General features: G+C 37.7%; 1 protein-coding gene across 7 annotated transcripts in view; it reads right to left on the bottom strand.

The window, feature by feature from the left end:
* Positions 1-20,705: 20,705 nt before the first annotated feature.
* PIKFYVE (phosphoinositide kinase, FYVE-type zinc finger containing) overlaps positions 20,706-24,669 on the bottom strand; it is a 69,399-nt gene continuing 65,435 nt past the window's right edge. For all 7 annotated transcript variants that reach the window (XM_019726947.3, XM_019726946.3, XM_019726951.3 and 4 more), the window contains one exon: positions 20,706-23,998. In XM_019726947.3, coding sequence (XP_019582506.3) covers positions 23,883-23,998 — 116 coding nt within the window. In that variant the 3' untranslated portion in view covers positions 20,706-23,882. The remainder of the gene's footprint in view (positions 23,999-24,669) is intronic.

The raw sequence follows: 24,669 nt of genomic DNA, 5'->3' as shown, positions 1-24,669 counted from the left end.
AACTTCAAAGATGCAATCCATGAAAGAAATAATTGATAAGCTGGACTTCGTTAAAATTAAATTTTTTTCTGTTCTACAAAAGCTAATATCAAGAGAGTTAAAATACAAGCCAGAGCCCAGGAGAAAATATTTCAAAAGGGACTTTTGATAAAGGACTGTTATCCAAAATATACAAAGAACTCTTAAAACTCAGCAGTAAGAAATAAACAGCCCAATTAAAATACGGGCCAAAGACCTTAACAGACATTTCATCAAAGATATAGAGGGAAAATAAGCATATGAAAAGATGCTCCACCTCACATGTCATCAGGAAAATGCAAATTAAAACAACAGTGAGATGCCACTACACACCTACCGTGTTTCCCCAAAAATAAAACCTAACTGGAAAATAAGCCCTAGCATGATTTTTCAGGATGACATCCCCTGAACATAAGCCCTAATGCGTCTTTTGGAGCAAAAATTAATATAAGACCTGGTCTTATTTTGGGGAAACACAGTATCAGAATGACCAAAATCCAGAACACTGACTACACTGAGGCTATGCTTGTGTGGGGGCAGGAGATATATGAGAAATCTATGTCCCTTCCTCTCAGGTTTGTTGTAAACCTAAAACTGCTCTCAAAAATAAAATAATAATAAGGTCTGTCATGCGGGGGGACCTGCGGGCTCTCTGGTCCCGCTCCCCACATAAGAACGCAGGACATGGTAAGGCCAAAAAGGAACACCCGCGGAGCCATAGATAGGGGAGTCATACCACTATAATCTCACCAGCAGCTGGGTTGGAGACACAGGAAGCAGGAGCCGCACAATCCGCAACCCGCTGTCCACTTCTGTGCCAAACAATCAACCCCACTTGCTAACTGCAATCCGCGCTTGCTACCTCAGCCACCATCTTCTTGCTAGCCCCCATTTTTCTGCTAGCGTAGCCACAGCAGTTATATTAGTGGCCAATGGCTCACTGGTTACAGCTGACAGCCAACTAGCCACAGCTGATGGCCACCCAATCACAGTTGATGGCCATTTACTACCTGAGTAAGCACCTTTCCACATGAGAGCGAGAGCCTAGAAACTGCACTCCTGGCTCTGTCCCCACAAAGTCTTTTTTTTTTTTTTTTTTAATTTCATCTAACTGTTGGCATTGGATGAGAACAATTAGGTTTCATTAATTGTTAGGTCACTTGTAAACAGGATTCAACCCCTTCCAAATGTTGACTAGACAGGTAACCTCTTTTGCCCTAATAACGCCATTTTTTTTTCTTTCCAAAATCATACAACTTTCTCAGAGTTGACTCATTCTTCTGTCAAGCATTTCTAAAAGCTGTGGCTCTCTTCTAGAAATGCCATAGAATTATAGAATATTAGCACTTGAAAAATCTTCCAAGTTTTTCCCAATAATTAAATCATTCCTACAAATCTATAGCCATATTTCCTCTATAAAAAATAATTCTAGTGATGAAAATCTCTCTACCTCGGTGAGTAGTAAGATTTACATGGAAAACATATGGTTGGACTAGTCAACACCATGAATTAAAAGGCTACAATTGGCTGACAATAACAATAACCTATATTTTATAGTGTTTTACGTTTTACAAATGTCATTCATAAATTTGTATCCTGAAAAATATTTGTGTCCCCCAAACAACTCTGAAAGGTAGGTAAACTAAGGCATCCAGTTTAATGATGGCACCCATTTAGATGAGGAAACTACAACTCAGAGAGAAGGTAAGTGACTTGCGGAAGGACATACACAACGGCAATGGAGGAGATTTTAGCTTGTGTCCTCTGTTTCCTCATCTATCACTTTTCTTCCTATCCTATCCTACCCCTATATACTGCCCTTCAGCATTTGTATGGGACGTCACAGGTCTACTCAATGCCTTCTCATTTTCCCCACAAAGATAACTTCCCAGTAGAATCACAATCTTGAAAGAGATTATTATTAAACCAAAGGATTAGTCACATTTCAGGCAGTATGACTTATCCACAGTTGATTTATTTTGGGTCTTACAGCACAGGGAGCCATATGCTCCCAAGAATGTACCAAATTACACTGAGAAGAGAATTTTAACCTACATAAGAAAAGGAATGACACTTTAATTTGGGGATGGATTAGAAAAGCACGCTGAAATTTTCAATGTAGTTGTTTCTCTAGCTCTTTAAAAAAAATAACAACAAGAAATCGTAAAGAAGATAATTTGATTAAGACAAGGAACCGTGACAGTTTGTTACCAATATACTAGGCACTTTCTCGACACCAAAGCTCACTGTAAGAAGTAAATATTGATTTAAAAAAAGAAACAGAACGTATTGTTTTCCCCTAAAGAATTTATATGACAAAGCAAATATCAACATAGACAAAATAATATCACAAAAATAGCTACAGGGTGCAAAGTGAGAGAGTGATCAGTTTGGAGCTGAGGTTACCTGAAGAGGTTTTCAGGAGGTGGGAAGATTTGCAAAGCTTCTTAGATGATAAGACAAAGGGAGAGGGCATTTATGTGTTTTGCATGGCATGAACTCACCAAGAAAATTGGTCTATAATATAAATATTATATAATATGGCTATATTATATAATGTATGCTGCTGAGGATGGAAAGGTGAGAAGTGACAGGAGGTAGGAGTCTCTCATTACCTGGCTAAGATGGGGAATTTGGAATGGCATGGTGGCCAGTCAGACTCACTGCAACCTTGAGACATGAAAATATTTTTACAGAAAAAAATGTTCTGTTTGCTCTTCGTCGAACAAATGCAGTAAGGAGGAACCAGGGAGCTATGTAAGAGGACAACTTGTAATAATAACTACAACATACCAGGGACGTTGGGCACGAGAGCTTCAGCTAGAACAATCCAGTCCTCTCTCCAGTGTGTTCCCATGAGGGAGAAATGGAAACAGTGGAAGTCCACTCAACCCTGTGTGTGCGGGTAAGAGAGGTTTTCTAGAGGAAACGTGGGAATGAATGTGAAAAACAGTGTGCGTCAACAGAGGATATGAAGAGGGCATTCAGGGCAGAGAGAAAAGCATGTGGAAAGGGAGGGATACGTGGGAGAGCATGATGGGCTCTGGAATAGTGGTTTTGAGGAGGAGGGGAAGTACAGCTGCAAACCCCGAGGATGAAAATGATAAGCAGGAAAATACACAGGAAGGGAGAGAGCTGAGAGAAAACGTGAAAAAAATATATATTAACAGGACTTGGTCACTGACTGGCATTGGGAGGTAAAAGGGATGGTGGGGTTAAAAAAAATCCCTTCCTGCTAATCTTGGGACCAAAAGAATGGGAATAGTGTTGCCTGTAATGAGGAGGCAGGAAAGGGTACTGTTTTTGGAGGGGAAATATACTAATCTTATCTCCTTATGTTGCATTTCTGGTAACATTAGAATATACAGGTGACAGGTGGGGAGAAGTTGGGAACTCAAGAGAACGTGAAATTGGACAGTGGGTCTAAGAGGAGTGCTGAAGACTGATTTAGGAACAGTCCAAGTGGAACTGAGACCATCAGTGGATCAATTACTTGAAGAGATTCAATGTATGTGAGACTATAAATGATTTCTTCATAGAAGTTGTTCACACACATCCAATATATCCAAGCATGGCATAATCCTACTGTGCACCTCCTTCAGGCATTTGGAGCACAATGAATGAATGAGCGTAATGTTGGCAACTTAGATCTACTGACTTTCATGTACCATATCCCATTGGTTTCTATTCTGGAACTATGAAGTCAACGCTTGTCAAATATTTATTAAGGTCTATTATAAAATTTGCTTTTATTTCCCCCACAAAATTCTTTTGCTTCTACAGGACAGTTCAAGAGATACAAATACATCTGGTTAAAGAGTTGTCTAGACATCAAATATTTTTTGATAAAAGAATATCTTGATTAGTTAAATATAACACACATGCATCATGTTTCTAATAAAACAGAAATAGGCTTTAGAAATTAAAGTAGCTATTCTTAGCATTTATATATTGACCTCTCTCTGACCTAATTCAAAAAACATTTAGATAAAAGCTACTGCCTTTTATCTAAAAGGAAAAGGTAAGCAACAGGCCTGCAAACTTTTCTCTTTATCAGAGAGGAAAGAGAAACCTCAAATTTCTTTATAAACATGCTGTAGTCGGAGTCCCCAAGCCCACACCGTCTTAACTCTGGAGGATTTGCTAGCAGGACCCATAGGACTCAGAAGCTATTACACTCATGGTTATGGTTCATTACAATAGAAAGATACAGATTAAATTCAACGTAGGCAAAAGGCACATGAGGTAAAGTTCAGGAGAAACCAAGCACAAGCTTGCAGATGTCTTCTCCCAGTGGAGCTGCAGAGACATGCTTAATTCTCCCAGCAATAATGCACGACAACTCATGCAAAGCACTGCCAACCAGAAAGCTCACCCGGGCTTTGGCGTCCAGGGTTTTTATTGACCTCACCTACTCCAGCCTAGCCCCACTTCCAGCAAAAACAGACCTTCCCCACAGATCACCTTGTTAGCGTAAACTACCTGGTCAAACTGAGGCCATCATGGCCTCAGGCATACAAAACACTGATCCAGCAGAATGCTGCAAGACCTCAGAGCTAGCTTATCTCCCAGGAGCCAGCCGGGGGCCCGTCCTGAAGACTGGCTTCTCGGGAATGGGCAGGGTCTGGGCAGCCCCGGCCTGCGGAGTTAGCGCTTTCCTGTGCTCATGTTCATGATCCGATTTCCCAATAAACATACTAATGGTATTTACTAGAAGTGGAAAGATAATGAAGAGTCATATCTGTCAAGTTGTTAGGAGGATATATCTCTGTGTAGGTTGTTTATTGTAAATAAACTTAGAATTTACAGATTGATGGGTGTATGGTTGGCTACCAAATGAGATGATCACACAAACAGTTCATCAATGGGGGTATGAGGAAGAGATGTTCCATAACTCAAATTACTCCTTTTGGTCGAAAAAATGTCTCTTTGAAAACTGCCTTGCGTAGAAAGAAGCTTCTCTATTAAATCTAAAACTAAAACTCACCCTACTGCATGAGACTAGGGCTATTTTAGGAAGCTGAGCAGAACGATCTCAGACTTCTTCAAGAAAAGGCTGTGTTATTTGTGCCTGGTGTATGCCTGATATTTTGAATCATTAGTCAAGTTTGGAGCTGATTAAGAGTTAGAATTCAAGAGAGTTTAATTTGATAATTCAAGCTTTTGTTGTGTTATCACAAGGACTCAGATTGTTCTAGGTATGTGTCAAATGGCACAAAATCAAAATAGCGACACGTTAATTAGTAATATAACAACTTCGGGGAAGAGAGAAGTCCCTTAAATATTTTTAACACAACAGTCTAATTACATTCCCAAACCACATCCATACGCCCCACATACAGACTCTAAAATGACTCTCTAAATAATATCCCTAAAGAATATTTTTCATTTTGAGCATAAGAGTGTGATTGTCTTTCTTCTCCTCTTTTACAGGTTCTGGTCTAAGAACACCCATTTAACTCATTCAGTAAGTCATCCTGGTTATTGGAAATGGCTAGAGTACTGGCATAGCTGCTACAAACAAGAAACACTTCCAACCAGCAATTACTATTGCTGGTCCATTTCTTGCATAAGACATGTGTTTGAATTCCATGGCCATTCTGGCATCAAATCCTTGAAGAGATTACCAAGGCGTGTAAGTGTAACTCTACATATTGAAAAATTAAGAAACCACTATTTCAGTAATGATAATGAAGATGTATCTGCTCTAAGACTTAGAATACTTTATTCTGAGAGAAAAATAAACTTTTTTTTTTTTTTTTTACTAAATGCTTAGGGTAGTAAATCTAGTTTTTTCCATGATTTCTGTGACTTAAAGACTATTAAGAATCAAGACCCCCCCAAATTAATTTCTATTGTTTCATTTTATTTTTAGGCTGGATGAATAAATTGATTTCTAATAACAAATCACATGTCTTATTATTCTTCACTGGATAATAAGTATTTACTTTCAATAAATATCTGATATGTGGTATTTGAGGAATATATATATGTATATATATACGTATATATATGTATTTACGTATAAATATATATATATATTTCCTCTCAAAGACAGAACTAAAAACAATTTGTTCATCTTTCCAGCAAATACTTATTGAACACTTACTATGTGCCTGATGCTTTTCCTTTTCTAGGTTGTGGCAATAAAATTGTAAAGAAAGAAATCTTCCTTCAAGGATCTTAAAATTTTGCTCATTGATAGTTTGCTACAAAACACCAATGTCTGGCACGCAACATAAGAGGTAATGGAAGAGTCAGCTTAACCATGATTCAGGACTTCCCCTCAGAGGTCACATACAGCCTAGACTTGGGGAGAAGGTGCTATTTCAGAGTCCACACATTGACAATAACCTACAAACTATCATGAGCTAAATTCCATTTATAGGTTGAAATTAAAAAGATGCATTTAATTATTGGCCCCCCAGTGCTTCTGTTATCTTTTGGTATTTATGAAAGTTAATAAACTGCCCAGGTTTCTGCAAACATAACTGGCAGTAATTCACAATTGATTAAGTTAATTAAGTAAAATAAAGCGAAAAATAATGAGGAGGAAAAATTTTAATGAAACAGTGCATAATACTGCAAAGCTGCACCAAGGAGCGTAGACAGTCTATTTGGATTTGGAGATTTTCCCCTAATAAATTGTGTGTGTGTGTGTGTGTGTGTATGCATGCACACACTTTTGCTTTTAATGTGTTGTTCTATAAAGTATGGCATATTCCTAATGTTCAAAGTAATGGAAAACCAATTATTAGAAATGTAGTCTTTTCCAATACCTTGAATGTGTAATACTCTTTAATGCTGAAACTCAGATATGAAAGCATCTTCACATTATGAACACCTTATTCTTATTAATCAGAATCTCTTGATTCTAAGAAGGGGGCACAGATGTTGATGCTAAGGTTACTTGATTCAATTCAACATATTCGTGCAAGGTTTGAATAATCCTTCATTTCTTTCTTATGTGTTTGCTAAGCTCCAATGAGTCTGGTCTACAGGATATTTGCTGCCTACATCCAAGAGTGTTCACTGGGTATCAGAGTTAGTATTTTCTTCCCTGGTGTAGGTACCAGCTAAAAATTGTGTTTGTAGCTTCTGGGGGTAGAATTACAACCCAACATGAGAAACAGAAGTTCAGAAATATGGGCAGTGATTTGGTATGTCTCATATCCCAATAGTTTGAACATGGTCTTTGACAGTTTATTTTCTAAAGTCATGTTTATTTCACCACTTCTACTTTGCCTTATGATTCTTATCTCAATATGTCTATTCTAGAGCAATTACTATTATTTGGTATTTCAAACCACATCATTTACAAGGATGCATATTACACAGAGAGAGAGGATTTCAGGAGTTACGATATCTATGTACCAACACAGAGTCGATAGATAAACATGCAGGAAGAACAGGGAGATAAACACATGACCTAACAAGTCATCTCAAGTCTTGATGAAATGGGACTCACAAGTGGACATAACAGAAGAAAGAGATCTCATGATGTGTTGAAGGATGTTATGGAACATCACCCAAGGTGGGACCGTCCCGAAACTGTGTGGAACTATAGTTTCAATGGTGTTAGGACCAGTATGAAGCGTGGTCTTAAGCTGTTGCAAGTTCATTCATGACTCCATTCATGACATTGTAGCCTCTCTCCCCAAGGAAGCATGGTGCAGCATTGATGGACTGACTTTGAGAAGAAAAGCCCTGCACCCAAATCCAGGTTCTGCAAACTGTCAGGATATCTGTGATCCTAGATTATTTAACTCTTGAGAACCAGCTTCCTGCTCCCTGTAAAATGAAGTAGGGGAGAGGGATACCTATATCAGAGGGCTGTTGCAGTGATGTGATCAGTAATTGCAACATATGTGGTCATTGCCCTTCAGAGAATAACTAATAAAAAGATTACAATACTGTGACATCCTCTAGGTATACTAGTATGATGGTAGAATAAAGAAGCAAAATCACCCTAATGGCATTTTTCCTCAGTCATTTTCATTATGAAAAATGATCACCTCAGTGCAAAAAACAGAGCCACACTTTTAAGGGGGTGGGGGGTAATTAAGTGGCTCTTCATTCCTGAAGCCCAGGAATTTTTTTCTAAAGGAATCAAAGTAGCAAAGTCAGGAGCTACAGCCATCAGAAAGGTGGAGTCAAGGAGTATAGCATAGCACAGACTTTCGTGAGTGCAGTTATGCCAAGAACTGCCTGTTGGAGTGACATGATGTGTGATGTGATGTGATGTGGATGTGTACATGTGCATTTGAGAAAAACACAACTATTAAAAAGAAAAGAAAGAAAGAAAAAACACAACTATTTACTTGTTCTAGTTCTAGTTGTACTTGTTCTACCACCATGTGCTAGTGGTATAATCCAAGGTACCCCAGATTCTCCCTGGAGCTTATCTGAATATAAAAATTTTTTTTTTTTCTCTATCTCATAGAACGTTTCTTGAAAAATCAAATTTCATACTGTACGTAAAGCTGGTTTTAATAATATGAAGTGCTATACCTGCAAACATAAGATTATAGGATATTCATGATGATAATAGTGTAAATAACAATTCAGATCTCAAAAAGCAGAAAATATCAGATTGTCCCTTTGTATATGGAAGTTCAAGAACTGAAAAGTAAAAATATATATTTTTTAAAAATAGAGATTACAAACTGCCACTTAAACTTAAAATTCTGCCAATTATTAACACATTCTTATATAGAGAATATAAATTCTTGAGATTTTTGCACTTTACTTGTTATGGGCTGAATGCTTGTGACCCCCAAAATTCATATGTTAAAGCCCTAAGACCCAATGTAATGTTATTTGGATTGAAACCTTTGGGAGGTAATTAGGTCACGAGATGAAACCCCCATGATGGAATTAGCCCTTAGAAGAAGACACATGAAAAAGCTGATATCTCTCTCTGTCTGTCTGTCTGTCTCTCTCTCTCTCTTTCTGTGTGTATCTTTCTCTCTCTAAATATGATTGATTGCAATATGCCAATTGCTGTGCTAAGAGCTTCAACTTATTTATGCCTCACAACTCAGTAAGTTATTGATGTAGCTCCAGTCCAGATGTACATGAAATATATATTATAGCTGTATTGTATCTATACCTATACTATCTACCGCCATTTGTATCAGAATCTGTGTGTATCTATATCTGAATCCATCAATCACCACACACAATGTGAGATATGTATTTTTCCATTTGAAATGGAACCCAGATGTGGCTTAAGGATTTGAAATGGAATCCCTGATGTGTCTGCCTACAACTTCATGCACACAGTGTGTTGTGTGAGCAGAACTCACCAGGGCTTAAATTATGATGATCATAAAACGAATATGATGATGAATATAATCTAAATCTGACTTTCTCTGGAATAAGGGACACCTTCTTGTGCCACATATACGGAACAAGTTAAAGATTTGATGAGTCAAATGTTTTCTGGAACTTTCTGTATTTGAGGAAACTTAGGAAAATTGAAAGTGGGGAAGAGCAGTCAAGCTACATAAAATAATTACTCACAGAACACGGTGAAGATGAATGCCCAGATTTGGGGGTCTCTGAGTCAGGGGAGTGGTGGACAGGTTCTTCATATGTGTTTCACGTGGGCAGAGCTACTTTGTTCAAGGAAGTTTATCCTCAGTTTAGCCCTAGTAGTTAGCAATTCTGGCAATAAGTTATCTGTCAAACTTATTTTTTTTTTTTATCTTCTTGAATAGGGAACTTCATGTTCCCCATTCATGTTCCCTATTCATGAGGTCTTCATAGGTCTTTTAACATGAAGTTGTAGGAAGACACATCAGGCATTCCATTTCAAATCCTTAAGCCACATCTGGGTTCCATTTCAAATCCAGAGCCCTACAAATACATTTGATTTAGGAGATTATAGGTAATTTGTGGTAGAATTCTAGAAAATGAACCACTGTGAAAAGGACTACAGCCCAGGAGAGAATTGCAATGTTTTCTTGACTGCATTGTTGTGATACCTATAGACCACATCGGGCTTTCTCCCAGATGACCAGCCTAGAAGTGGAAATGCTGAGTCAAAGCATAAGAACATATTTATAGTTTCTATTATGTGCGTCAATTGGCAAAAAATGTATGTTGATTTGCAGTCCTATCCCTAAAATTTATGCAACAATTTTTAAAGTATTAATTTGAGAGGCAAACTGTATCTCATTTTAATTTGCATTTCTTTAAATATTAGCGAAGGAACATCATTTGACATGTTTATTAACCACTTTCACTGCTTGTTTCTTTAAATAACCTTTACTCAGATCATTTTTTAAATAATCATAGCATACATACAATTAAATTAAAGAACACAGTTCTTGGAACAGATAATTTTCCTGTACTATTTAAAGAAAGGTATTAACGAAAAGTATTAAATTATCAGGTAATGATTGTAACTTAGAGAATCATAAATACAAGTAAACTTTCTCTATTCAATATTTTAAAGCACAAAGCTTTTATTTCTATTGTAAGCAGAGAGTGTGTTTCAAATGTTCATGCTATTTTTGCTTATTCTATTTCAATCCAAAACATTAAAACAGAATCAGTTTGATATACATACATAACAATAATCTCTCCTTTTGTGGTTATCCTCTAAATGCTTCATTGTTTTATGGGACTCTATAACTTTCAGCTTAAATAACAATTCATCTAATAGAAAAATTCTCCAAAAGAGACGTGTGTGTGTGTGTGTGTGTGTGTGTGTGTGTGTGTGTGTGTGTGTGTGTTTAAAGAAACTAGCATTCAGCAACAGTACTGAATTAACAACTTTTTTTTACGTTAAATTGCTACCAGGGTACCATTTCATATGAGGGAGGTAATAGAATGGTAAGATGTTTTTGGGTTTACCCATCCTGAACTTGGTGAATTCAGATTTTAAAAAGCTTCATTGTGTCTCTCCCCAAATCTCCAGAGCCCGTAGTCAACATTCCCCAAACTGGGTATCATGAGCCTCCATGCTTTCATACATTTCTCCATATTTATTATGCCCTACTCTTCCTGGTATTTCTGACACTAATACTCAAATCTCCTCAAATCCACTGGCAGAGCCCGTTTTGGGTGTGAGATTTCCACCTGACTCTTTCCATCAATACAAATGCTAAGGGCCTGGGCAAGCCCCACCTTAGCCAGGAAACCTGCTCTAACCCGTTCAGCCTATACTCAACTCCCACTTTGCGAACTGCTGTTGCATTTGTTTTCTGTGCCACACATGCTATTGCTTGGCCATCTGCTCTGTTGTTGGGGTATTTAGGTTTTTCTCACATGGATATCTTTTGTTCCAAAGTAAAGGTCAGGTGGAAACACTTATTCCCTACTCCTGTCTTCTACATGGAGGGTCCTAACTAGAAGAAGAAGTTTTAATTTGCCCCATATCCCACCCTCAATTTGCTCCTCCCAGACTGTTATCTTCATCTTGGAAAACAGGCCCTCAGGATGGAGGAGCGCTGTCCTGACCAGAGCACACAGGTCCCCACTGACGCTCGTTGGGGTGATTCCCCAAGTCTCAGCAGAGAAGTGATAGTTAACTGTTTCCATTATGAATCAACAACACCAGCCCTCACATTCCTACATCATGCTCAAGTTCGGCTAACAGCAATCAATATGTTCCCTATTCATTACTTCAACGGAATGTTGTATTTCTAGATTGTTTTCCTGGGGTCATTTATAGGCTGGAAGAAATTTAGATAAAGAGGGTAAAAATAACCATGGTTTTCTATGCTGCACAATACGACCAGAATAAATCAAATGTTAGAGGGTTGTGAGAGTTGTCACTGGATGTTGTATGAGCTTCACAAGAATCTTATTTAAACATTTAAGCATTTCTACCTTTTGAAACAATTCTACCAGAAAATGTAAGGACTTGTTCTCACATCTTCTAAAGTGCCTTGGGGTCTCTGACAAGGTTATTATTCCTCCTTCGTTGTGTATACCACTCCCCTAAATCTCTTCCTAGTCGCTACATGGGAGCAGTTGAGCAGAGACCCCAGAATGTTGGTGGGTCATTGAGAGCACATGACCACCAGTTGACACTCCAGCTGGACCCAGGCAATCCGAGGTTTCTCACCCCTTCCCTGCTCTTGGAATGCACACCTATGTTCTGCTCACCATTCCCATAGCTGCAGCCATTTCAAAGACATAACCTTGAGAGAGTAACGTGTTGACACCATCTGGATGGTATACATGACTGAACCAAGGTAAGGCCTCTATGTAAATTGTTAAGACTCTGGTGGGTGGGGAGATCTACTCATCTTGCAGTTACCAAGACAAGCCTCATATATAATTCCCTTGCTTATTAAACCTGCCACCTACCAATCTGGAATGGTGTGCCTCTTTCTCCAGTCTTCTCATTGCCCTCCATATACAGGGACCAGTTTCAGATTTCACCCAGGAAACTCCTGAGGTTGTGAAACAACACATATACACCTATTTTGCATCCATGGCTTTTAACAAATTTCTACCCAAGGTCTAAGAATAAACTGGTATATGGTGTACAAATAATAAAAGGAAAATCGTCCTTGCTGTAGACCAAAATTACACTTAAAAATAAAAGAAATAAAAATATTTAGCATCTTACAATCCCTTAACTACTTCCTTTGGAATAGTTTTTTCACTGATGAATTTCAAGACAACGTAACAGTTTTACTGTCAAAGTCTTGGTACAGAAATTGAGGGGATGGGCCAGCCTACATCTGCCCATTAGGGTGAAACAGAAAGAGTCAACTGACTAAGGCATAGGTGCAGTTCTTAGGCAGAATAGGCTGATAATAATGATTAGTCAGGGCCCCAGGTCTCCCAATGGGACAGTAATGGGAAGGCAGAGGAAGGAGCTTGGAGTGGGATCAATGCGGAGGCCCCAGGTTTCTGACCCAGGGCACACAAACAGCATGAAGCGCACCTCAGAGTAACAGTGTCCTAGTCAATGCTGGGCTAATAAACCTCCAGTTTAAGTTGACAGCTGGGATGACCTGTGTATAACCATCCAGAGATCCGAAGTACAGAGTAACGTCAAAATTTCCCTGAAACAGCGTAAGTTCTTCCTGCCTCTGTCTGATCGTTCTGTAACTAGTAGAGCAGAAAAGGGCTGAAGAATCCATCCACTTGTGAGGGGTAGAGGAGATCAAACTCAGGAATGAGGTGGGATGGGCAAACTAAAGCAAAATGTTCCAACTCATGTTTCCTGTGTATCTGCTCCACCCACACTCGCCACAATGTATTACCTAGGCAACTCCTACATAGATTAGGAAGCTATTTGATTCTCTAAGGTTGTGGATATATAGCATCAAAATAGTCTGTTTCTTCTTTTAAAAATCAAGTATGGTAAACCGTTTTGGAAAATAGTTTGGCAATTTCTTACCATTATAAACATATACTTACCATAGGACCTAGCAGTTCCACTCCTCTGTTTACTTAATAAGGTAGCTATTATTCCCATTTTAGAAACAGGTAAACTGAGGCTTTATGAAGGATACGTGACTTACCCAAGGTCACAGAGATAATGTGTGGTGGGAGCTGACATTGGAACTCAGGGATATTATCCCTTTTCCCTACCAAATCTGGAATTCCATTACATCATTGCTACTACTTTTAAAAAAAAAAGTTAACCCAAGTTTAGCTTAGAAAGGAAGCAGTCATAAAAATGAAATACCTTTTTTAAATATCTCATTCATTAAGTAAACCATGTTTGTCTAAATATTTGCATCACAGTGATTTTAACACCAGGTATTTCTTGTTTTATTAAAATATTTGAATATTTAACATGCCCAATCAATTTTCTATGGTGCTGACTTCATGAAAAGGGGGGCTGCACAATTAATACTGACAATATTTTGCTAGAGCTTTATGACAACCAAATTCTCATTTTAAGACTTGTTTGATTGGGGAAAAAATGAAACATAACCACTTGGTTAGATGTCATAAGTTAAGCAAAACTTGTTGTTTTTTTCCCCCAGAAAACGATTTAACATTCATTTCCAATTTGCTTGCTAGTATCATACTATAGATCCATAGAACCTGTCGTTACTAATTTCTCTATTCTCTAGAAATAAACATAAACCTGTCTAGAGAAGAGAGAAATTACAAAAGATAGCTAGGTTCTATGGATCTATGATTTAATGCTAGCAAACAAATTGGAAATGAATGTAAAATTGCTCTGGGAAAAAAAACCACAAAAAACAATTATACCCTTTAATATAAATAGGCCAGGATTTTACACCTCATTAAAGATGGAAACTGCATATGACTTGTGAGGGCTGACAGTTTGTCAGAACAAAAATCCTCACTTCACCAAAGGAACATTTTATATCCTTTGTAGTGACAACTGGCTGGAATCCAAAGAGAATAGCTGAGAGCAGGTATGTAATGTACCACCAGCATTACTCCGGTTTGAGAGGAAGTGACTACTATTACTGAATTTTATTGAAACATAAATAACTTTTCATTGGAGAAGAGGGTCTCCTTTCTATGTGAGTCATTATTTTCAGTAAGTGAAGATCTGCCAACAACGTGGGTCAAAAAGGAAAACTACCCAAATTTACACAATCATAGATCAGGTTCTGTTTAGAATTTCCATAATTTTAACTTAGCAATAAATGCGTGCCTATGAATTCAGGACTTAAATTAGTAGGAGCCTAATACACATCCAGCAACAATCCTTAAGTAATTTGGCTTCCTCTGTTTCTTGCCTACCTCTGTGTCCATGTCCTAATGAAATCTTTGAATCTTCATGAAAAGACCAGCATATTTTCAATATGTATACTTTAATTTTTTTCCTCATTATGACATTTGCATGACAGACCTGGGTGGATCATGTTAAACTATTTGCTACATGCTTTTAAATCTACGAGCAATGAGAACTAGGGACAGTGCACATTGTCAGATGCCCTGCAAAGTCAGTTCTGCCTGGAAACCCTTGAATGCCGTGGCCACTCAGTTGGTTTTATAATTTAATTAAACTAAAACATTGGGATTCTGTTAGAGCTCAAGTCAGTCTCAGGCACGAAGGAAGAATACCAGCTCTGTCTTTGAGACCAAACATGTCTGAATAATTGAGTTTTTCCCTATTTTAGTCTGAATTCTTGGTTTAGTGTTCATAGAAAGCACACTGGGGAAAAAAAAAAAAAAAGCCCATATTCTCGAGTCCCTGAGGGAGGTGGAAGGCATTAGGTGCTGAAGGCAGTCCTCTAGCATCTGTATCTTAGATACTTGAAAGAGGCATTTTTTTCCATCAAAAGGACTGGGAATGGGAGCACAAAGTAGGGAAAGATAGAAGGGAGAGTGGAGTGCTGACTGCAGAGAAGAGAGCCCATATATGTAAACATGACCAAGGTATGTATTAGATATCATGAGCTCAGGAAATAAAATGTTATGTCACTGAGTCAACCTAGATTTTAATAGATGACTCAGATGAGGGTTTTCTTTTTTCTTCCTTAATTGCCTCTGTGGGCTGGGGAGCAAGTCCAAGAATAATAGCAAAAACTATGTCGGTACTCTTACAAAATCAATTTACAGATTGTAAAAGACCTTCTGCTGATCAATTCTTGTGGTAACATGAAATTTCAACTTCAAACAAGGACAAACTTTCCAAAAATATTTCATCCTCGAACAAAGCCTCTCTAATGAAAAATCACGTATGCCAGTCTTGGTTTTATTTACATGTACAAAATGCATTAGAACATAATAGCAAGCATTTTGATTTAAATAACAACTATTCTAAAATAATATAGATGATAAAACCAAGCTTACCTGATTGGTTCCCTTTGTAGTACTTTTTAAAGTGCTGGTTTACATTAAAAGGCACAGTATTTCAAGCAATACCATTGAACACTATCTTATCTTGGCAAAAAATGCAAGCATTACTGACTGAAAAACATAGAAACCTACATAAGGCTGGATGTTTTTAGTATGGTGAAGTTGGCATGCTGTTACTATGTGATATGGCAATGAAAGCATTAATACTTCCTTTTGGAATTATTAGTGCCTAAATATTGTGTTAGACTTTCGGGCCATGGCCAGGTCACCTGATGGGCATTTATTACCTATACGTGGGAAAGAAAGGAAACCCTGGACTTATTTGGGCTTCATGGAGAGCTGGGAAGTTATCTCTATCCTGAGTGGCAACTCAAAGAAATGCTGAAGACATAGCCATCTGGTCATCGGCTCAGAAGCCAGCTCTCTCTTCCTCCCTACACTGACCCCACGCTACTCACAACTCAGCTTCCCTCTCAGTTTCTCCCTCTGCTGTCTCAGTTTATAGACAGTCGCTACTTCTAAAACTTTCTTTATAAGTCAAAATGACCAAGAAAAGAGAATTTGATTGGATCCATTAAGTACCATCCAACATGGAACCTTTCTATTGGATTGAGTCCTCAAACCAGATCACCTCATAGGCTGGTGGGCTCTGTACATCTAGGCTACGCAAAAGGCTGCTTTGGGCATAAAGAACGGTTGGATCAATCAGTAAGGGTCATGATAACCAAGTCCTATGACAAAAAACATGGCAGCTTACATAGAAGAAACTGTGGCTACTTACAAGTAGCACTCTGTCCCTAGAGTGCCATGGCTTTGTCTCTAGTTCAAATATGCAAAAGACTATTATTGAGGACACAAAAATGAGTAAGGAAAGGTCACTGCCTTCTTAAAGCAATTTCAAACTATGATAGTTTTTAAGTAGGATTTCACCGAGGTGTCTTCACCAGGGTTTTGAGTTATCCTTCAGCCTTAGCTTACAGAACCACCATCCCTTAGCTATTCAGCATGTTCCAAGAGAGATGCTTGAAATGAACTTCTCCTTGACATTCCCAGGGGGAATGCATCACTTTACAAAGAAGATTGCAACAAGTTTACATCTTAAAGAAAAAAAATAAAAGATTTTTGTAAGTAATATTATTCTCTAAAATTATTAAAGTAAAAACAATTCTCTTTTCTAGATTCACTTAAACATGGCTTTCTTCAAATCAGCAAATTTGTCATGTTGCTCATTGAATAAAAATTTACCTCCATCAACAAAATAGACATTTATGTCTTTACCTCACATCTTATGGTTGTTTTCTATCCATTTCCACTACTGAACTGCTAGCTCCTTGAGGCTGGGCGGGGCGTCTTTCATCTGCAGCACTAGGACACAGCCAAGAGTATGTGTTCCATACATGTATGCTGATTGAATGAATGAAGGTATTGTCTGGATTTAGTTGCTTTTAAAAATAAAATGTCTTTTCCATTCTAACCAGTAATCAACATGCATTTAGGCCATTAGATTTCACAAGCATGCTAAACCAAAGGGGATCTTCAAAGGAGCAATCAGTCAGGGATAGAAAGCAGATTGCAAGGGGTGAGGTGAGGTTAGCATGAAGTATGACATTAATAACAATGAATGCGGGAAGTGCCTTTGCAAAATCCTGCAATGGAAGAGGAAAGACAAGATTACTGGATTAGAGAAGGCTCAGGGAGAAGGCTGTGATTGTGACTGGAACTACAACATGCCAGTCTATTGAAAGGAAAGAGTAAATACAAGAGAAGCTAAAGGGATAAGAAAAATAAGGGCTACGTTTTGGAGAATGATCCAGCAAAAGATATGAGAGTAAGAGATGAAGAATAAAAGACGAGAGAAGAGTTAACCTTGAAAGGAGAAGAAAGTCTTCCACCTTTGGGATGAGGTTGAAAGAAATAGATGAACTGAGAAACAAATTCATCTAGTTTGTACAATAGATTAAAAATAGATTAATGGGAATAGACAATACTGTACTATTAATCTGAGGGGGTGTGAAATTTCATATGAACTGTAAAACTAACATTTGCTTAGGCTTAGGATTTATCTTATTCTAGAAATGATATTTTGTTGCTTCCCTGAAAACAATATTCTTCATTTACACATAATGTACATATCATTCTGTAATAATAGCAGGGACTGTCAATTTCAGTTTGCAGTTTTTTAAATCAGCAAGTATTGTAGCAAATACAATGACCAAAATTAAAATTTGTAAATCTCATCTATATTATCATCTAAGCATAAAAGTTTCTAGATCATCAGTTTATTCATAGATGGCAACCTAAATTAATATACTCTTAGTCAAGACAGCTTCCATTACACACAATTTAGCTTTTCCCTGGTCAATTAAACTTGGTTGGAAGCAAAACAAAAAGTTTTAGAATCATCTAGCTATTGATAATTTTCCCTGTGAATTTGCATACACGCACACACAGCCATTTGGGAAAACGTTGCAAAAACAAACAAGAATTGAGAACCAAAGTGATATGAAGCAAAATAGCCATGGGTTGACTTATTCCAGAGCAACCCTCTGTTCACCAGGTGGCTTATTACCACAAGGATACAGCAGGAAAGTGTTGCTGGTTGTGAATAGTAAACCCCATGTTGATGAGAAGTAGCAGATAACAATCTCAGTCCTGTGGCAGCCAGACAGAATGTGCCAGAGAGCAGCTTCCAGGCTTGGGTTAAGGCAGTGCCTACCTTCCATCATCACCAAAGAGCTTGGATTTCCTAAAGCCATCTCATCCACTTTCTTCAGTGTCACCTACAATTGCATTCACTTCCAACAGACAGAAGCAAAAAGCAATCCTCTGCAATTAAGAGTAGTTCTTGTAATTTGCACCTATGGGCAGTTAGCGATGAAGCACGGAAGATACAGCAGGGCCTCTATTCAATGGTGCTGTGACTGTCAAAGCAGATGTTACTAGACGAATCAATTCTAGAACGTTAGTCTGTGCTCTTCTGTTAGCAGCTTGAGCTGGACTCTCCTAAGGAGTAGGTCTGTCATGATACCATGTGGTAGTTTGGCGCTTTAAGTGATATCACTAGAGGGAACCATGACTGTTAGTGGAGGGGATGAGGAGGGGGGACCAGGTGGGCTTCTCCTAGATGAAGTGGCAAGTTAGTAGCAGCAATGTCTGTTAAATTCATGTGGAAAAATATGGAAGCAGCTACCATGCTCTGCTGCCAATAAGCTAAAGAACAATTCGTTATACCTAGACATTCCTGAACAATCTTGATGTTATGCAGCAATTTCGAGACAAGAAGCTAAAAGACAAAGATGGTGGCAACACCAGCGGTCTGGCTCAGGGTTCCATGCTCCCCAGAACACGCTCTGTCCGGGCGATAATATTCTTCTGTGTGCAGATCACAACTATCTGGCGGTACCTCATGGCATATTTTTGCATATTGAACTAATTAAAATTTTCTCTCCCTCGTTATGCTATTGTCTATCTTGTTGCAGGACTTCAATTAAAAGATCGGATTTTTTAAAAATCATTTTTTAAAGTCATGAATAGAGAGAGAACTACCTTTTTACTTTGACCAACAAGTATATGAACATATGTTCAACATCACTAGTCATCAGAAAAATTCATATCAAAACCACAATGAGGTCTTACCTCACATTCATCAGGGTGGTGACTGACTAAATAAATAAATAAATAAATAAATAAATAGATGTTGGAGAGAACGTGGAAAAATTGAAACCCTTGTGTCCTACTGGTGGGATGGTAAAATAGTGCATCTACTATGGAAAACCGTATGGAGTTTCCTCTAAAAATTTAAAAAAATGTAACCTCCATGTGATCCAGCAATCCCACTTGTTTTTATCCAAAAGAATTTTTAAAAAGGATCTTGAAGACACATTTTCCTCTCATGTTCATAGCAGCGTTGTTCACAATTGCCGAGAGGTAGAAGCAATCCAAATGTCCACTGATGATGAGTAAAAAAAAGTGGTACACACATACCACGAAGTTTTATTCAACCTTAGAAAACGAAATGTTACAACTTGAAATGAACGTTGAAGACATTACATTAAGTGACATAAGCCAGTTACAAAAAGACAACTCATTTAAATCACTGCATGATTCCACTTATAATGCAAACCCAAAGCAGTCAAATTCATGGGAACAGAAAGTACAATGGTGATTACCCGGGGCTGGGGTGACGGGTGAAACGAGGAATTATTTAATGTGTATAGTTTCAGTTTTGCAAGATGAGAAAGTTCTGGAGATGCATTGTGCAATGTGACTATAGTTAACACTACTGAACTTTGAAAACGGTTAAGATGATACATTTTATTTTTTAACCAAAAATTTTTAAATGAGGTTAAAAAAAATCTTAGTTTACATTAAGCATTACCTTAGGAATTTTGTCAGAAATTAATTTCTGACACAAGCGACTTCAAGGTGAGGGCAGAAAACTCAGTGCCTGCGCCTTTCCCGCCACTGTGAGGGAAAAGCAGAGCAGCGGTGCCATCTGAGTGCCCCTGGGAGTGGGAGCCTGGTCTCTCACTTACCCAGGGTGAGTCCAGGCACCTGATGAGGGGCCGCCACGCCCACAGCTGCCAAGTTGCAGCACAGTTGGATCCACTTCAGGTAAACTCTAAATATGGGAGAAAGTAATAGCTGAGACAGCCTGAGACAGATTCAGGATTCCCGGCTGGGCAACGGCACAAAAGGTCGGGCCGCTTTTTACTGGTGGAAGGGAACCTATGATTTAAGATCCCCTTTCTGTGATGTAAGGAAAAGGATTGGTGAAAGATTTAAATTCTTGGAAAACAAATAGGGCGAGAACGAACAGAAGGCAACAGAGGCCAGGGGCCAGGGGCCGGGGACCAGGCCGGCGCACCAAACCCCATCTCCCCTTATTAATTTCCTCAAGCAGATTCAAAATTAAGTGAAGCTGATTCTCAGTTTATTGTAAGTCTTCTTTATTTACAGTATAAGTCTTCAAAAGGTCAAGGCAGTTTTATTTCTTAAATAACATGTCAATCATATAAAACAGCTAGAACCAAAGTAGAGAAATATATACAATATAATACATTGACTATTTTCAATATTGTTAATTGAATTTTTCACACTAAATTAGAAGAGGCTATAATGATTTACAATATCATTTCTCTAGTTAAAATTAAACCCATCAAAAGACATAATGTACATTTTTTACAAAATCAGCACAGAAGCATTAATAAAAATGCTCATGACTGTAATTTTAATATTTCTATAATACACTGCACCTGTGTTACAAAAAAGAACAAAACAAGAAAAGGCATTGCACTATATGCTCTGAACACTGCATAAGTCAGTATGTTACTAAGGAGTACTGAATGGCCCAATCTATTTCTCCATCAGGCTCACTCACAATAGTTTCCACTCTATTAGCTAAGCAAACTTTCTACAAGTAGATTACTTTCCATGGTAGTTTTATACAAGTGCACTGCTAAGGGGTAAAATGCCAAGGAGAAATTAATGCCACAAAAACCAATCCAACCCTACTTTTTACACTATCCAATAAAAGCCAAAGCTAGAAAACCAATCACTGCTGAATCAAGGAAAACATTATAAGCAGGACATTTTATAGGAAAATTTGAGTATCTATTAATTTAAAACAGTCAATAGACTACAAAAGGTTTTGTAACAGCTTATTCCCCTTATTTTTCTCAGGCTTGGGTAAGAAAAAAGTAAATCCTTTTATTTTTTTAATAAAATTTTGATGGCATCAAAAAGCTTCACATTTGTAAATAAGATTTTTACACAATACAATGTTTATATAGTTTTCTTGTGCTACGTACTAGCAATTAATCTCAGGATTCATATTTTATTCTAAGGAAGAAAGTATTAAGATTTCTTCCTTATTCTTAACTTTTCAGCATTAATATTCTCCAGGCCTCGAAAGGGAATTCAAGAGAGGTAACGTCATTCAATGCTTAACACTGAGTAGCACAGTATTTGAAATATTTCATACATATGGGTGGCCTAAACAGGAGCAGCAGGGGGTACGGATACAGTTCTACCACTCACAACAAATTACATTTTATATTCCTCCTTCATTAAGACAGTTTTAAAAGGACAGATTACCCTTGCAAGGCAGCAAGTATCACTTCAGATTATATTATATTGGATTTTTTTTTAGTCACGAAAGTATCTAATTGGCAGGAGTACTTTAAAAAAATAGTTCTTCAAGTCATGGACAAGGAAAACAAAATCAAAAAGACACATAATTATTTTCTGGAGCCATTCCAATGAAGGATCCAAGCCACACATATATACTGAGACTAAAACAAAGAGACTACCAACCTGATTATAGCCAGGGGAAGATACTTTCCACTGGAGTGTTCATGACTGGGGGTGCAGGAAACAGACAGGATAAATAACCCAAAGTATCTTGACAGAAAAACTGAACAGTGAGACAAAATAGTGCTTGCATTCAAAATGAGATGCAACATCCATCGCTCCTGGACACATAAGAAACTAATAATGTTCCACATATGTTTCACTCCTGTACAACTCCTTTATTAGTTTTTTGATATCAAAACTGAAATCACCAGTGTTTTGTATGTTTTCAAAAGGCACACCACATTTTTTAAAAAATGCTTATCATCAGATCAGTCATAAATCCGTGGTCACGTTGCTTCTAGTTCAAAACAAACCACGTTCCTAATAAGCACCATACACCAAACTAATGCTTTCATTCTCTAAAGCAAACTTTCCAAAATGTTCCTATTTCATGTATTATAGTCTCTGTAACTGGAATGTATCCAGATTTGTTCTTATTATCATGTGAAAGTTACAAAAAAAGTGTGCTATATTATAGGAAGCCTGAAAAGAGGAGAACTCTTACAACTTTATAAATCCCCGAAATATCCTTGTTATGGAAAGAAGCCAAGAGGAAATACTCAGTTACGTTAGTACGCTTAGTACTTCTGACCACTTTTTAAACAACCACTCTTATTAAACAAGAGGTTCCTTACTAAGACTATCTTACCTTTTACTAATTCTCAGTAGTCAGAACTGGCCTAGAAACTCCTGCAGAAAGTTAGGAAACAGGGATGTCCACACTGGAAACTTTCTAATTTTATAGCTATCACTTATATTGCTGGTTATATTGAAAAAGACACTTTACCGTTACAAAAAAAAAGCAAGTGCTTCTCTCTCACCCAATTTCTTGGATCGGGCCTATTTTTTATATTACATATTTTTTACATGAAAAAAAAAATCCTTCATTAATCAGTCTTCCTAATCAGACTTTATACTAAAACTTTGGGGATTTAGTCATTGTAGACTCATTTACTGATGTTTCCCTGAAAGCGGAGGGAAAAAACCTAGAGTAAAAGTGTGTGCAGATAAATGCAGGTTAACATATAAATTGCACAAACGTTGTAAAAAGGCTTAAAGTTAATGGCTGTAGCCTCCTGTCATCCACAGAGAAGTAAAGACAGAACCTGAAAAACATCAAACATACTGGAAAACAGGGTAAGATACAGAACATGGCAGGATTCCCAATTTAAGTCAAATTCCTCGGTAAAACAAGAACAGATTGTGTCAACCCATTTAACTGGCCATTAATAGAATAATTCAGAATTTTTTTAAAGGTTTCAGAAATTCTGATAATAGGAAACATTAAACTGTTACATAAGAAACAACAACAAAAAATTCACCAGCTCTACAAATGAGTTCCAAGTAAAAAAGGTGTCAAATGTGATGCCAAGAGAATCACAGTCTATGAGACATTATTTTCTTAACAAGATTGTTAGCAAATATGACAACCCATTTTCCCCCTATCTCCTCATCTCTAACCATACATTTGATCTTAGCCCTTGAAATGTGTCTATATTTAAGCTTAAGTGAAAAAATGTGCACACAACTTTCCAGCCGAGGGATAGCCACTTTGTAGGTATCAAAAACTAAAAAGTGCAAATCCATAGCTTTAACCCTTCAGTTACAGGCATCCTGCATAGCCACAAAACTGAAAGGCCCTGGGAACAGTGGTGAATAGGAGGAAGAAATAAAACATGCAGCTTATTTTTGGTCCTTTGTTCCAGCCCCCTTTCCTTCATGGTCCATTTCCAACTGACTGCCTCATTTCAGCAGTTCACACCTAAGCCTGTCCAGTGGTCGGGTACCATCAGGAAATACTTGTCCATTGCTTCACAAAATCTAGTCCTGTACAACTCTGGAGAGACCACAGTTGGCATTTTACCTAAGATTATGAAAGAGAAAAAGAAAGCTATCACATAAATGATCAGCCAACTGACTTCAACAACTACGTTCTTGCATGTAAACTGCCCGAAAGACACATACACCCGAGCAGTCTCAGAAAGGAGGCACAGGTCCTTCCTGGTAGGAGTTTCTATTTTATTTATTTATTTATTTATTTATTTATTTATTTATTTACTTACTTACTTAAAGGAGGGCACAGTGCACAGTGGCCCATGTGGGGATCGAACCAGCAACTTTGGCAACCTTGGTGTTATCAGCACCATGCTCTAGCCAACTGAGCTAACCGGCCACCCCCCCTGGAGTTTCTATTTTAAAAGCCTAGCTCTTGCCTAGAGATGAAGATATATGAAAGCGCAGGGGGCAAGCAGCGTTCAGAGAACTTAGATTTCAAGTGTTAATTAAACACAACCTCTCATTTAGAACCCTGCCCCCCCCACCTTTTTTTTTCAACTTTTCATTTTGAGAACCTCTGGCATTTCACCACAAATTTAAACCCAGTATTTCCCCACCTAATTAACTCCCTTTATTATTGGATCATTTTGGAAATGATGATAAGATGAGAAATAACCACTTATTTTTTAAGAATTTAAAAATATCCGTTTTTTAAATGTCAACTGATAAGGAAAACATGAGAACAGTTTAAAGAGTAAA

The sequence above is a fragment of the Rhinolophus sinicus genome, chromosome 17 (genome assembly GCF_057876585.1).
Source record: "Rhinolophus sinicus isolate RSI-liver-muscle chromosome 17, RSI-T2T, whole genome shotgun sequence".
Lineage (NCBI taxonomy): Eukaryota > Metazoa > Chordata > Mammalia > Chiroptera > Rhinolophidae > Rhinolophus > Rhinolophus sinicus.
The sequence above is the reverse complement of the archived record's forward strand: the minus strand, read 5'-3'. Positions and strand labels throughout refer to the sequence as shown.